At 41.4% G+C, this 15,731-nt stretch overlaps 1 protein-coding gene across 3 annotated transcripts in view; it reads left to right on the top strand.

The window, feature by feature from the left end:
* Positions 1–14,100: 14,100 nt before the first annotated feature.
* Positions 14,101–15,731, top strand: part of NDNF (neuron derived neurotrophic factor) — a 28,228-nt gene continuing 26,597 nt past the window's right edge. Inside the window, exon 1 of one of the 3 annotated variants that reach the window (XM_068941671.1) lies at positions 14,101–14,957. In XM_068941671.1, coding sequence (XP_068797772.1) covers positions 14,938–14,957 — 20 coding nt within the window. In that variant the 5' untranslated portion in view covers positions 14,101–14,937. Of the gene's footprint in view, positions 14,958–15,224; positions 15,243–15,455; positions 15,637–15,731 lie in introns of those variants that run through there. The other 2 variants (XM_068941674.1, XM_068941673.1) reach the window with 2 other exon arrangements.

Consider the following 15,731-nt stretch of genomic DNA (forward strand, 5'->3'; position numbering starts at 1 on the left):
GATTATGAGATGCCCACAATTTTCAGTCTTCATCCCCCTCTCCCTTTCTGTATTCTAGAATAGACTTAGAAAGAGCTGTTATCGTAGGACTGAAACTTTTGGTCAAGCAAAGCTCAGTTGCTCCAGCTCGCCGTATTTTTCCCTCCCCCGTAATAGACTGGGAATAAAGCCTTACCCTAATGAGCTGGAAATTCTCCTAGCATTGCCTTGCCTGTACCACCCTGCGAATGAGCTTAGTATTTCTACTCAAATTGAAGTTCTCTCTCTTGTATTAAAAAAAAAAGAAAAGAAAAGAAAAAAGAAAAACCTCAAGATTTAAAAACAGTTTCTGTATTTTAACTTTGTTATGAGAATGACAGAAGAATTTCTCTCTGATTTTAGCAGATGCAAGTTTAAAGGTCTATAAGACACCACAGGGTGTAAAGTATTTTTTTGATTAATAAAACACTTTCCCACCAGGAGGCAGGATGCTGGCTAATTCTGTGTTTTCACTTATGCAACAGCAACAGCTTCTCTTCCACCTGCCCTATAAACGGGGAACACCCAGGTGCTTCCTGTCAAAGGCTGCTTATGCAAGAGCAAAGGGCTCACGCTAGCCACAGACCGTGAAATACGCTAGCGGTGAAAGTTGTGCACTTGGGGAGAGCAAAGCTGAGGGTAACGAGGGCAGACAGAGAGGGTCTCTGATGAAACATGTTTACTGGTGCAATTTGTTGATCCATATATGAGCGAAGACCTTGTAAGGCCAAGAAAGTAGATTGTAACTTTGTTGGTCTAATGAAAGGTATCAGAGCAGTAAGCTTCAGGAATCTTCCTATAACTGATGGAAGGGATTTTGAGAAGGGAAAACTCAGGGAGTAGAAGGCAGGATGTGTGCCACTAGTGCTTATATAGCTTAAATTAAGAGAGAAGTTACAGCTGTGATGGAAGAGTAAAGCTCCTTTATTGGCATTTTCCTCATCAGTTTGCTTCATTTCATTCAATTATTTGGTTTCGCTGAGAAGAGAGAGGGAGGTGTTTTAACAGTCTTGGAAAAAGTATCCATTTTGTGCCTCCCTGTATTCAGGCATCCTGAATCTCAGCTCTTTGTACTGCAAATCCCAAGTTAACCCGTGTGAGACAATGATATTATACTGTGTAGAATCGGTACAAGTTCTCTGCAAGCTACTCGGAAAACCAGCTCTTTGGCTAAATATAGCAGTCGCTTAGGACAGTTACTTAAGGTTAGGTGTATAGTACCAGCTAGATTATTTCCTGTGATAAGAATTGGGCAAAAACTATTATGTTTCTAAAGACTGAAATATGAACTGGTGGTCTTGTAATTCCTATTTTTTCCCCTCTTTCTCGACAACATCACGTTTACTGTCTGTTCTTTCTAGTCCTGATCCAACATGGAATCTATAGGAGTAAAATACCAGAAGAAACAATACTTGTTTTGCTGACCTGAAGGCCTAGCACTGATACCAGAAAAACATGGTCATCAGTAATCAAAAAGCAGGATATTTCATATTAACTCTTTCTGCATAAATGACCTGGTCAGACATCAGAACACCTTTCAGGACCAATCAATTCCCCAAATTTTCAGCCTCTGTTCAGAAAGGGATGTTATGGCTGAACAGAAGAAAAAAATGTAATTTATGAACTGGTATGGTGCTGCTCAATTTTATTTTCAGTAGCAAGTGAGAGAATTCTCTGCTGTAACTGCTCGGTGGTCAAGTGTTAGTGAAGGTGAAGGTACCAGAAAGGGAACTTGGATACTCCAGTGATGTCCTCACTGTAGAAAGGAAGAGAACTAGCTAAATTCAAGTTTGAGGCATGGATATTGCATTATAATTAATTTAAACCAGACTTGAGTCTGGCCCAGTCATGCTAGCAAAAGAAGTTGCTCACAGGGACTTCTCCTAATCCTTAATAACAACAATTAGAATTCAAACAGTATGATAATAATATCTCACTATCCATAATTTCTAAAGAGACATCTGACTTCTCTGAGGGTTTGGGTGAGGTTGTATCAGAGTACTGTAGCTGTTTTTCTGTTTGTCTGATAGATTATTAAATCAGGTATTCGATACAGAGCTAAGAAAAAGCTACAAAAACAGAAAACCTCACCACAAAATCAAACCCACTGCATTATAGGGTGACCTTTGTGAACCACAGTTCTGCATTACGAGATACCTGTTGAGCAATGGAAAAAATATTTCTAGAAAAAAAAACAATTAATATGAATGTGCTGTTAGTTTCCTAGTATTCCTATGGGGAGCCTTAGACAGTGCTACTATTCACAAGCTTACCATAACCTCCTACTGTTCCACAGATGCTTGTGACGGGCTCCAGTTTTCATGCTCATTCCTCTGAAGTCCTTTACTTTTGAATCACAGCAAACATCTATTTGCATTTTATGAGTCAAGTGAGTGGGAAGTAAAATTCCCATTGGAAGAGACCTTGGAAGGTTAGTGCCATACCAATGAGAAACTTTTCCAAATAATTGAATTCTGATTAATAAAAGGTTTTTCCTTGACGAGTGCTAACATTCAAGCTATAGCATGTTGTGAGACTGCCTGTATCTGAAAACACGGATAAGAGACATGGGAAAGGCAAAGAAACTACCTTGATTAGTATGAGGGAGGAGGAGGATACAAATAAGAAGGACACAAACCTTAAAACCTTCATGTTTGTTCTGATTTGTTCAGTCTATTGAGCCCAGTTTTGTTTAGTTTTAAATGTAAATCATTTTATAACAAAAACAATATAAACATTGTTTTTGAGCAGTATTTAATTATATTTTAAAACTACTTAATTTTATGAAGACTACGAACCTTTCTTCGTCTGAAAAGAAAATGATACAAACATTGCACCTTGATTTATGTGTGTTAGTGCTTATCACTGACACAGTGTATCATGACTACCAAGCAAGTGCTGTTCATTTTTGTCATCTTTTTTAAGAATACTGCATTTCAGTTGCAGGCATATAAATCTCCATTAAATTCTTCAGGCTACTTTAAATTTCTGCAGATCATCCTCTGAAATTCTGCAGACTTTAATTCTACAATCCATAGAAGTCCAGTGGAAGTCTGTAAAGTCATGCTGATTCTGGCTTTGGTAAATTGCACAGATTTTCCTTGATCTGTAGAAAAAATGCAAGTAGATACCCCAGGTTCTTCCAAGTAGTTTATAGACTATACATGCTAGCTGTGAACTTCATGCACATGTGAACATGCCTGAGTTTGTGCTGGCATGCATAGTTGCGTAATTATATCATATACATATAAAATAAATGTTTGCTTACAAAGGTTTGATTGAAACACCAAACATATAAATATACGTGCTCTTTCCCCTAAGACCGTATGTATTTCCTAAAAATGTCTCCTCTTGTGTTTTGAGGTACAGCTAGCCCTCCGTGGCCTGGGACATAGAAGAGCACTGGTAAGGGGCTGATCTTTGCTTATTAGTCCCAAACTGAGAACAGAGCAGGATTACTAAAACTTTGAACCTGATCACGTAACAGGTGAGTATCCGGTGTACCCAGGGGTTAGTGCTGTGATGACAGAAAATGAAAATTTCTTTTTAACTTGACGTTCGAGCTTCATTAGGCTCTGCTTTAAGTCTTTGCAGCCTGAGAAACTTTACCTGCATTAAGAATGCTTTATATTCTGGGCTGATTCCCTCCCTCTAGCTTTTCAAAAAGCTACCACCGTTCTTGTTTTTTTAGTGCTTATTTTCTGTTTATACACTGGTCAGTGAAAAGTGCATTTCCATTTATTTCATTTACTCTTTTATAAGCCTACTTTGAGTTTACTGAAACAGTTTAATTAGCCTCCAAAGCAGTCTGCTCTGCTTACAAAAGTATACTGTTTTTCCATTTCTGTTTTTCCTTTTGGGATTAGGGGCCTCCAAAGCTAAACAACAGTCTCCTCTTTGCCTGAAGGCTGCAGAAAGGCTTGTTGTGTACCTTTGTGAGTAATGCTCAAGTTGTGCTGGGCGATGGCCATCGGATGTCTTTTGCTTCCTTAGACTCTTTCATCCCGCTAACATGAGATGTTTCACCAGAACAGAAAAGGTTATTGCCTCTTTAGCAGAGCTGGCATAACACGGCTGTGCTCACAATGAGGAGGAGGGTTGGACTAGCAGGATTACATAATTTCAAACAAGTCTGAAAAAACACTCCTGGCAATTTAAAGAACTTTTTTTTTTGAGTAAGACAAACAAAGTACAGTATAAAAACTGACTTTCCTAAATGCTTCCCAGGCCATTACCTCATCTCACAGACTATTTCCACTGAGCAAAGCACAATCTCGTCATTCTAGGGAGTGAATTGCTATTAGGAGTTCCCTAAAACCAGCACAACCTTTTCACAGGGGGTAGGGGGCCCAGCTGGCTAAGTGCGTACATGTATCTGAGAGCGTCTGGCAGGCCTTCCCCCAAAACTTTATAAAATATGTGAAATTTTATATTTGTTGATTTGGCTCAAATTTAACAGTAAGTCGGGAGGTCTCAAGGGTGTTAGTTGCCTAAAGGTGGACAGGTAAAAGATAGGGGAGCCTATTAGCTCAAGGAAGTCTCAGCCTCAACTCAGTGCTTGTTAGACGTTAGAGAATCCATGCAAGACCTTAGTCAGGCCAGACCAGTCCGTAGGAAACCAGACTTCAGTGTTCCCGCTGCTCATGTGACACCTTGTTTGAACTCTGTCCCTGGTCCCTAAGATATTAGCACTGGTGAGGTTATTCTGAGGGAGGGCGGAAGGCCATGAAGAATAAGTGCAGGACTTCTGTGCTGTCAAATGCTGTAAATCCTGTGCCTTGTGGAAAGGTAAAAGCATTTTAAAATAAAGCAAAAGCCAAAGATAGAGGAAAAAGAAAATGTACAGCTTAGAAGCCACTCATTTTTCCCATCACCATCATAATCTCTGAAAGCAGGAAGAGACGTGGCGTATTTGTTTTCAAATGGGGTAGTAGTCTACTACAGATAGTAGTAGATACTACAGATAGTTCTACTGCAGACCATATGGATATTTTTCTGATAAATGTATTATTTCCATTAGAATATTATGTTTCATGTTTTCTACTTTGTGTACGAACAGTTGTTGTCTTGCAGAAGACTCTCTGATAAAGCCATAAAACACAGAAGTGTGGGTAAGAGTGACCAATATTTGTTTCCATTATGGTCATATAACACAAGACAGGGTTACGTAAGGTTGCATGCAAGCAATATGAGAGGTTCATTTTCTAGTATTTCCAAATGACGTGCATTTCAATGAAAGAAAGCTCCATCTTTATTCAGCACTCTGAATATGTATCACAAAAGGAATTTATACCGCAACAATATAATCTCATGTATAAAATTAAGCCTAGTCAATGCATATGTAGAAGGTTTAGGGCTTAATATATTTTTTGATAATCATTTCATCTATGAAATTGTGTACCAATAGAGCAGTAAAATGAGAAACATAAAATGGCAGTAATGTATGTGCACATTCAAGTATGTGTGCATAAAAAAAAAGACAGGGAGTAAAATGGCCATATGCATTATGGGTTCAAACGACGGAGTCTAATCTCTCAATTTTAATTAGTGAAAACTTTGCCTGAATAAGAATATCCAAATAGGGTCACTGCTGCACAGACTAATCTCTGCTGTGGACTTCATGAAACTCTTCAAACAATTAAGTCAGATATGTAACTTTCCTGAGGGAAAAGCTTTATTGACTTCAGAGGGATTGTGCACGTAAAACATAGGTCATTCATAACCCAGAACCAGGTTAATTCAGAGGAAATCTGTAATGTTATCAGTAAAGCAGAAGAATGGAATGTTACAAATGAGTTGGTATCACTGATGTTCTGGCAGCTGAATCTATGAGAGATGAGAATTCTTGCTTTGAAAGTGAAGAAGCTGAAGTTAGCATAGGTGAAGACAGAAGTGCTTTGAGGATTGTCTTCCTTTGATTTAACAAGGGGATTTTTTGCAAAGTTCTTTCCATGACATGGTCATCACCTTCATGATAGCTTCATAGAGAAACCACACTCCCCTCTCTGAAAAAGTGGAACGTAATAAGCAGCATCCAAGGATGCTGCCTTATGTGTGTAGTGCTAGACCTTTACTGAACGGATATTAAGTGGCTGTAGCTAGACTGAAGCTGTCTCCCCCTTTAGTCTTCCATCATCCTGTCTCTTTCTTAGCAGGAATACTATCCTATTTGAAAACAAATGTGCCACATCTCTTCCTGCTTTCAAAGATTATGATGGTGATGGGAAAAATGAGTGGCTTCTAAGCTGTACATTTTCTTTTTCTCTGTCTTTGGGTTTTACTTTATTTTAAAATGGTTTTTACCTTTCCCTTTCTCTTTACAGAACCAATTTTCACAAATCTTAGGAAGCAGCAATAAGCCCTTGAAAGATCTGTTCTCTCAGCAATGCTGGGGATAGTGCCAAATGGGGATGTCCTTATTTTACATGTACCTGTCCTTGGGACAGGCTGCAGCTCACGTTTGACTGTTTTTCTGCAGGAATGGCAGCTATCAACTGGTTGCATCAATTGCAGAGTATACACTGAGACATTGCACATTAACAGTAGAGCCTCTGCCTCAGTCCCAATGGTAAGTCTTCAGGCTTCAGCATGGTGTGTAGGCCTCAGGCACTGGTGCTTCACATCCTATGTGTAGTTTCATGTATCCCAGGTTTGAGGACCATTCCTTATGCATGTGCTCCCCTGCACAGTCATCTGATTCAGTGCAGACGTGGAGTCAGCTATGACTTTGCCATCTCTCTGCCTGTGGCAGGGGGTTAACACTGTGCAAATACTCTATATATAGTGTGATGCAGTGCTTGCCTCTCCTAGAGGGTACACGTTTGGCAAAAAGGGCTTCCTTTTCTAAGCTGGATTCTAGTTATCCCCAGAAACCTTAGCAAAAGAAAACAAACAAACAAAAAACAGCTATACGTGGATACCAGAAGACTAGATTGCAGTTAGAAGCGGGAGGCTTGTGAAATTTTTGCCTGCATGTTTCTTGCATTTAGTTTAGCAGTTTTCTAAGAAGTAACGTTAGTAACATTCCTCGAAATCCTTTGGCACAGCAGGTGGTGGTGTTTACAGACAATCAATACTGATTCTGTATGGAGGAGTGGGAGAAGAAACAGGTAGGAAAGTATTTCATTGGCTTGTACAAAACCCTTAAAGCTGGTGCTGAGAGCAATCATCTATCTTTAAGCAAACGATTCCATTTGGAATAGTAATACCACAAATGCATTTCCAGTCATTTAGTTCAGGGGTGCTCTTTCCACTCTGAAGCTCTAGTTTATGTGACTCGCTGTGATCCTCCGTCTGGTGTTGTAAAAAGGAGAGGAAAGATTAAATAAATTTATCCAGTCCATTCCTCCTTGGCCCTTATGGCTTTGGTAGTAAGCTCATCCACACAGATTTCTTAATGTCTTGAGGCAAACTCTCCCATGGGCTCTCCTTAGGACCACACACAAACATTCAGTCCTCTTCTTGCATTTTTCTGTTAATTGCCCATCTTCTAACAAGCAATCCTTGGTCTTATCAAGAGTTGCAAATAACTGCTTTTGAATAGCTCTGATGCGCTTAACTAGAAGGAAATTGTAAATAGAGTGCATTTTTGTTGTGCCTTTCGCTCTTCACAACATACGAATGCTATGAAAAAACAGACAAACTAGGCAAGCTTGCAGACTCCACACGCGCATCCCAGAAGGTATGCAAGCCATTCGCAGAGCCGTATGAATCCTGCTACCTCACCCAATTTGTGGAGGCTCCTAAGAGGGAGAACACAGTGAGCGCTCCTGAAGGCAAGCAACTTATGTGAATTCCCACGTGCTGTGTTCTTTAGTCACAGACAAATTTCTGCTGTTGTATGAGATGTTGGTGTTCCGTTTTGCAAAATTATACTTTTAATAACCGTTTAAAAATATTTTTAAGTTGTTGATTTCTTGGCCAATGCCATTTATTACAATTAACTTTTCAGCTTCTTCATTGGTCTTTATCATCTGTTCGCCTGAGATGGGAAGCAATTACAGCTCTTTGACATAGATGTCCTACTTAGACTCAGCAAAATATCTCTAACAGGATAGTGATCTAGTGTTTAATAACGGAGGATTAAAAACTATAGTAACGTCCCTAGGTGCAAAGTTGGAAACTTCGGGATGTGTGAACTGTGCTGTCACCCGTCGGTGTGACTGCACGCAGTGGCAGGAGAAGGGATTGGGACTCCTGCCTTCTACTCTTGTCGCAAGTTTCCTGTGTGTCCGGAAACAATTAGCACCCAGCGCAATGCAGTTGTCTGAGACAGTCATCTAGTGCCATCTGAGATGCCCCTGGATACCCAAAACATCCACCTGTACAGGATAAGGGGAGGCCTGTGCCCTTCAGAACCAGCAGTTCTGGCTTGACAGGCCACCCAGCAGCCTCTGGGAGGGGCTGTGCCTGTCTACAGGAAACTGAACTAGCCCTCAGTCTCCCTGGGCCTTGTTTTCTCCATCAGTAACGAACATGAAGCCAGCTGCACGGGGATAACGTAAGGCTTGACATAAGCGAATGCATTTAAGGTAACTATGTATGTTATTTTCACAGTGCGGAAAGTGGGAGAGTGTCTCTGACATACCTCTGTTCACAACTTCCTTCTGCAAGAGCTAAACGGCTGGAAAGGGTGAGCTTTTAGTTCTCTCTTGAACGTACAGTCCGGGAGCAGCAAAGGAGGACCAATCCTGCAGCGTAGCGTGGAAACGGGAACGCTGCTCCTGTCAGTTCCCTTTGGACGGCACTGGGGTTTTATTTGACCCTTAGGGCCAAAATCAATCCCCCGAAGTAGGCTAGGGCAAAAATTACCATTTATTATTGGAGAAGCTGAATTTGGCCCCCAGGATAGCTGGATGGCTGCTCTGACATTTTGCGAAAGTCCACTAGATGGAGCTGTTGTTTTGAGGGATAAAGCTCTTCAAAGAGGCTACTGGAAAAGCTGAGGAAATGGGACATAGACCTCGTTTTTACTAGATTTTTCATATAACGGAGTTGAATCGAGCAAGTCTGGCTTCCCAAATGCTTGCTTTTAACAGGCAACGTTCAGCAGTAAAGAAGTGAAAAAAGAAATGTGTTCTTGCAGCTTTTGCAGTGCTTGAAGCTTTCATTGATGTTTTATTTACTTCTTGCTGGCTTGTTTTGCAGAACTGCATTCACTCTCTCAAATCTTTCTGTCCCTTACTAGGCTTCCCATATTTAATTGTAATAATTACAAACCCTTGGCTATTAAACCCATATAAAATCATGGCATTGGAAAACTTGAGGAAAAAACACAATTAGGGTGTGAGGAAGAAAAGTATTCAACTTTAAACTTACACTTACCCAAAAGAAAGCTAATGAAATTTCCAAGTGGGGCTAAGAAAAATAGAATTAAGTATATCTAGGTCGGTGAAGTTTTTTGAAAGAAATAATCCATGAATTCAGAAGTCCAGCTACACGTCATTGCCACTGTGAATGTGATATTTTGGTATGCACTTCACCGCTCAGAATTGTGTCCCAAACCCTTTTAAAAACACATTTTTAGAAGCACATTTGTTATTCATGTAATCAAACAACTACACTAATATATCACAGACCAACGTAAACACTCTGCCTACGAAGACATTATGCTTATCTTCAACATGGGTGGTACGAGTAACAATGAGATTTGGCCCCTGCTCCCTGTAGCGTAATGTAGTAATAAGCTACATTCTTCAGGGAAAGCGAAATGAATGGACATCAGTAATTCTACCTTCTAACGAGGCAGTCAAGTCATTATGGCCAAATGCCATTCTCCATAATACAACGTAACCATCCTGACAGCACTAAGCATGTTCTGAGGTAATGTAAAGCGGAGTTTGACTCATTTGCTGTTAGATTTATTTTAAACTCCACCAATCAGCCAAAAAGATACGTCCATACTGAATGCCTGCTAGTTGCAAACAGTACGAGCTAGACCTACTGCCTTGTAGCATGAGATTTCAGGATTTACGGAAGAATAACCAGTCAGATGATCTTTTATTCTAAATCATGTAGGATGAGCTTTCCCTTCGATAATGCCTTTAGAAGAACTGTTTTATAGTTTGCCATCCCAATCTGTCTTTGCCTGGAGCTCTCCTCCGCTCTGTGTAAGTGAATGCCAGCACACAAAAGGTTGCTGCTAATTGTTGGGTGCCATGGGGCATACTTGGATAAGAGAAAAGGAGTACATGCGAGTTAACGTAGCTGGAAGTATACTTGAAGTGTTGTCTGGCTGCTCGGTACAGTTTTATAGTAGCCAGATGTGCTCCTCTGCTTAACTTGGTCTCTTTTTGTGTTGTTAAAGCCCATAGTGCAGACTTTGAACATAGATAAAGTTGGAACCTGGGGCTCGCTAGAGGAGGACAGGCCAACGTCTATTGCTGGTACAAATTCCTTTCCTTGTTGGTCCGTGTCAGTAACTACAGAGAATCAAATGTACGCTCAGATATGTTTCAGATTCTCCCAACAATGGTATACTTCTGCTTCCAGTGATCTAGCCTTTGACTGACTACTTGTCCTTATCTATTTCTTTCTCCGTGTTTTCTGCCTATAAAGTAAATTGCATACTCAAGTTTCTTAGGAATCACAGGTGTCTGCTGCTTAAATACATGGAGCGACGTAGCTTGATGCTTATTCAGGGCTATTCTATCAAGAGACGCTCATGCCCATGGCATACATCATTGTATGCAGTAAATACGTTCTATAAATTTATCAAAAATTCTGAACATCTTCATATTAAACTCTCCGTTTTGGATCCTGGATCTTCTGGGGAAAGTATAAAAGGAAAACTGTTGTCACAATGGGGCTTTGGGTGTTTCTGCTGAATACGGTTTGTAAAATTTTTTCTTCTTATCACTGGATAACCAGAAGGGAAATCTCAGTCTGGAAGTGGGAGCTGCGAATACTAAAGGTTGCTCTTCGACTGGATGGAGGAAGGAGAGGGAGGAGGAGAAGGAGGAGGAGGGGTTGATGTCGTAGATTTTGTCATGGCCTGGAAGGAGTCGCACAGGGCAGTACAGAATCCCCTTATCTGTCCTGTATGAAAGCAAATCATTCAGTCGGGTGTCATCAGATAAACCCAATTTCAGTTCTTCAAATCTGTTCTAATTTTCTGCCAAATAAGTGGTAATCTTCTGTATTTTTCAGAGAAATGCGTAAGGAGTCCTCAAACTGGCCCTCAAGATTGCAATTATTATTTTTTGCCCTGCGGTATTACAGTGAGCAGAATGCCGTATTTGCCCATGTAAGTTGCATGCAGAAGCTCTACACATAGCTGAAGTTTTGGACACATGAAGCAGTAAATGAAAAAGGTTAGTGCTTAGCTTTAAATATCGTTGTTGAACAGGTGATGCTTGTTGCCAAGACGGGAATTTGTTGCTCCATTGTGTGAGTGAGTAGTACTGTAATTGAAAATAGTGACATGAATAAACACTTTGTGATGACACATCTAAGACAATTATCCTTTAAAGATAGGAATATAAAAATAATTTAGGTCTGGAATGTGTCGACGGGAACACCTAGTCACGTAAGAATTAAAGAGCGCGTGTTCTAGATTCAAGTAGCCAATACTTTATAATAAATCCAATTATCGTACCATTCTCTTTTAATGAATTAATTTGTTTTAATTAGAAGAATGGATATTTTGTATCAGAGTTTAAGGGGTCTATTGGACATTTGGGATTAAATCAATGGTGCATTAACAATTTTATCTGGAAAGTAGCTTAGGTTATTTAAATTATATGAAATAGTATCTTTTTTTCTTTTCTCAGAAGAATAAAATTATGATTAAGAAACAATGGTCGGAGCACAAGAGAGCTCTGCTTGTCATTATTTTTCACGTGCAGATTTGGGGTTTTACAGTAAAATCATTCATCTTTAATCTGGTTTATAAAATTATATCAAATTTGGTACACTAAAACAAGTGCTACAATGGTGTTTAACAGCAGGTATTTTTCAACAATAGAGACATGGTAAACTCCAGTGCTTACAACTTGATTCAATAGACCATATCTTAGATTTGCTCTTTTTTTTTTTTTTTGCTGCTGGAGCAAAAAGTCTTGTTAATCGGTTCATAAAACAATAGGATTAAAAAGAATGGAGGCGTAGAACAGTCAACACCAAGAGATTTCAAAGCTCAGCTTAATAAATAAAACATAATTCGATAAAGTATTCAAATAATGAGTGACGAGCAGCCCAAATGTATAATCTCTTGGGCTCAGGGGGAGTGTGTCAGTTTCCATCACAGCTGGATAAAGCCTAGTGGGCAAACAATAGGGTGTTGGGAAGTTGTATTAATCACTGTTTACTGTTGAGGTGTCTTGTTTTATCCTTCTCACATCAGCGCTTTCAAGTGATGTAGAGGAAATACTGGGTTAAATCACAAGCCGCACTCCAACTGCTGCATATGCTTTTGATTTTTCTTTTTCTTGAGACAGGGTGGAGAAACCATCTCTTACTATAACAAGAAGCCATGACTGAAGCGAGAAGAGAGCCAACGCGGTGTCTGTAGGATGCTCACCGCCCTGCCGGTGGACGCAGTAGCTCTTTGGAAGCGCTGTGTTTCCAGGGGGAGTGTGCAAGGGCACCCTGCTCTGTGCATGTCAGGGGGTTGCTTGTCAAAATAGTAGTGCACCCAGGGAAAATATTGCAACCCGCTCTTGCTTTGTCGACCCTTGAAAGGCAGTCACCTTTCACACGCAAGCCACCACATTTCAAGCAGCAGCCGCTTGCTGTGCAGCAGTCAGAAGAAAAACTTGACCTCTTATTCAGGTAAAACTTAATGGCTCGGCCTCAGGTGAGCAAAATCTAGCAAGCAACATCAGCATTACTACCACTGTTAATAGCATCATCTCTATGCCTGTAACAAAAGTTTCAGTTTTATTCCTGACCTGTAAGCCTTTGCTGGAAGCTTAGTACCTGCTCAGACTCCACCTGGGTATTTAATCATTTGTCAAAGCTGAAGGCAGCAGCGGCAGCTAGCGCGCCGTACGCTTCCTATGCATCTCTCGAGGCCTCTGCTCCCGTGCTCGTTCCTCTTCTAAGAGAGTGATCACTGTGTGACCCTGCATAGCTAAAACCCATAATGGTGTATGAGGCATAACTGACTGACAAGTCCAGTTTTGCATCTCCTCTGCTTCTGAGATTAATAAATAATGATACCCTTTCCTGGCACCAAATGTTCATGAATGGATTACTGATAGCAGACTTGCAGATCTCCATCATGGTGAGAATCACATACTTGGGGAAAAAGATTAAATATACGCACTGTTAAACACACACATGCACATACAGTGTCATCTGTCCTCCATACTGAAAGCACAGCAAGATTGGGTGCTAAAATTTGCAATGAATTATTTATATGATGAATTAGTCCTCTTTTTCTGCTCCTGGAATATCCAATTGCAGATTTCCGTTTTTGTTTCAGAAACATTTATTATTCAGATTTATTCCATGGATTGCATATTAAACGTTTCCTTCTCTCTTTCTCGATAATGCTTAACATACTTCTTGTTTTCTAGTAGCACCTATCCACTCTAACAGGGTCTCAGTGTGGTGAAGCAGCAAAGAAAGCAATTGTTACCCAGACGGTTTACAGCCGTCTTTGTGACCAGTTACAGATGTTCCAAATTTTGGATATTTATTTGCTCACTTAAGTCAAAACAGTTTCAGACCCTGAGTAAATGATCCACAGCTCCAAGAAAGATTGTAAGTACATGTGACTGAAGAATTTGGTTCTCATCAGTGTTTACCATGCATCTTTGAAATTCATTTTTGTGCCTGTATTTGCTGGTAAAACTCAATTCCTTGGCAGAGAGAGAGACCAGAAACAGAGGAAGCCGAATGCCCAAAGCCAAGTCGTTTAGACGTTTGCTGATCTTTTTCCCCTTTAGTTTCTCACTTTTACTGCGTTGGCATGAAGAAACTCATTTTGCACTCAAAGACTTTTTGCCCTGAGTGTTGTAAGGTGCCGCGCTCGAGACCCGTTCCTATAAGGATTGCGCAAACATGAATCTTCTCAGTGTTCAGGGGCTGGCACTTACATATCACTTTTGTAGTACCTAGGGCAGTTAAATGTGTTTTTAAAAAATAATCTACCCCATAGAATTTACCATATTTGGGGCTTTCATTATTCAGTATCTTTTTAAATACTTTTGGGAGTCTGCCTATCTGCCAGGCTTTCACGTAATTTTCAGCGTCTAACTCTCACATCTGCCTGCCGTATCGAAGTTTAATATTTTTGTTCCTTGTAAATTTTGAGAATGGCAAATCTTGTCCTGAAAGTCTTTAAACTGCTCCTTTGGCTGAGAGTGTTTCTCTGCTGGGCTTTAAATCACGCTGATATCGATGGAACTGTGAACACCCTCAAAATAGGTATCTGCACGCAGACGAGTAAGTATTCGCACACCTCGGTAAATAATATTCACAGGATGTCATCTTACTTCCACTGAAATCACAAACAGTATTACCCTCTAAGAACAATAGCACTAAAACTGTCCTCAGGTTAAAAATAATCTGTTTGCCTGTGTATAAAGCACACAGTCTCAAGAGCTCTTTTGCTGGGTGGCAATATTTTACCTCTAATGACCTCCAGCCAGAGCCAGCCATTTCTGCAGGCTCTACAGAATAGTGTTTTGCCGGTAGAGTAACCGAAAGTAGCTGCCTCCCTGCACCTGAGCACATGCCACATACCGCTGCCTACTGGACACTTCAAAGGCTTACAGAAACACTTGTGAGATTTCACCTGATAGTCCTTAATAATTCAGACTTGTGTGTGCCGTTCGTTTCTGTCTCCCGTTTCGGGGGGCCGAATCTCTCCGTCCTCTACAGCAGAAGCGAAGCACGGACAGTGGGCTGAGGTTTTCTTGCGGAGGTGTTGCGGTTGGAGGCAGATGCTCCTCCAGAAGGGAGAAGGTCTGGATGCTGTCTGTGGATACCAGGTATTTTTTAGATTTTCCTTTTAATATGCATAAAGTAATTCTAAACCTTCCCCACCCCAAAATCGTACCCTCGAACCTCTCTGAAAAAGATAAAGATCCCCGGAAAATACATAACAACAGGGGCACAGAAACAGAAGGATGATTGGCCTGGGGCGCCCATGGGGCTCCTTCTCCTGATCCGTGCTTTCTTTCCGTAAACGCAGGTTTTTGAGCAGTCTCTCGGGCAGGGTTGTCGCCGGCCTGCAGTGGAAGAACGGGCTGCTCGGGACGCTGGCGGCCTGGGAGGTGACTGCTGGTGACGGGTGGCGACGGGCGGCGGGGCGGGCAGCAGCGCGTCCCCGCCGGCAGCGGCTGCGCTGGGCCGCGGGTCTCCGCCGGGGGCCGCGCAGCGCTCCTCCCTTTCCCGAGGCTTCGCCCGCAGCCCGCCGGGCAGTCTGGCAGAAAGAGCGTCTTTAGCTCTGTTACTGTTGCTCCCCCCGCCCCCGGCTACGCCGTTGTAGCGATGAGGGAATGATTACCCCCAGGAAAACTACCTCTCCGCTGCTATCGGCAATGATTTAACGCTTATGTAGCACTTGACGTTTTTATGACCGATGTCTCAACAACAACAAAAAAAGAGGGGGGGGGGTTGCTTTTAACTGAGGAATGAGAAATTCCGCCTTGTTGCTGTAGCTGGCAGGTAAGAGCAAGAAGTTTCTCGCCCAGGAGCTCGGCCGAGTGCCGTCACCTGCAGCCCGGCCCCCGCGGGCAGGGGCGGGGGCGGGGGGTGCCCGC

Source organism: Struthio camelus, chromosome 4 (genome assembly GCF_040807025.1).
Source record: "Struthio camelus isolate bStrCam1 chromosome 4, bStrCam1.hap1, whole genome shotgun sequence".
Taxonomy (NCBI): domain Eukaryota; kingdom Metazoa; phylum Chordata; class Aves; order Struthioniformes; family Struthionidae; genus Struthio; species Struthio camelus.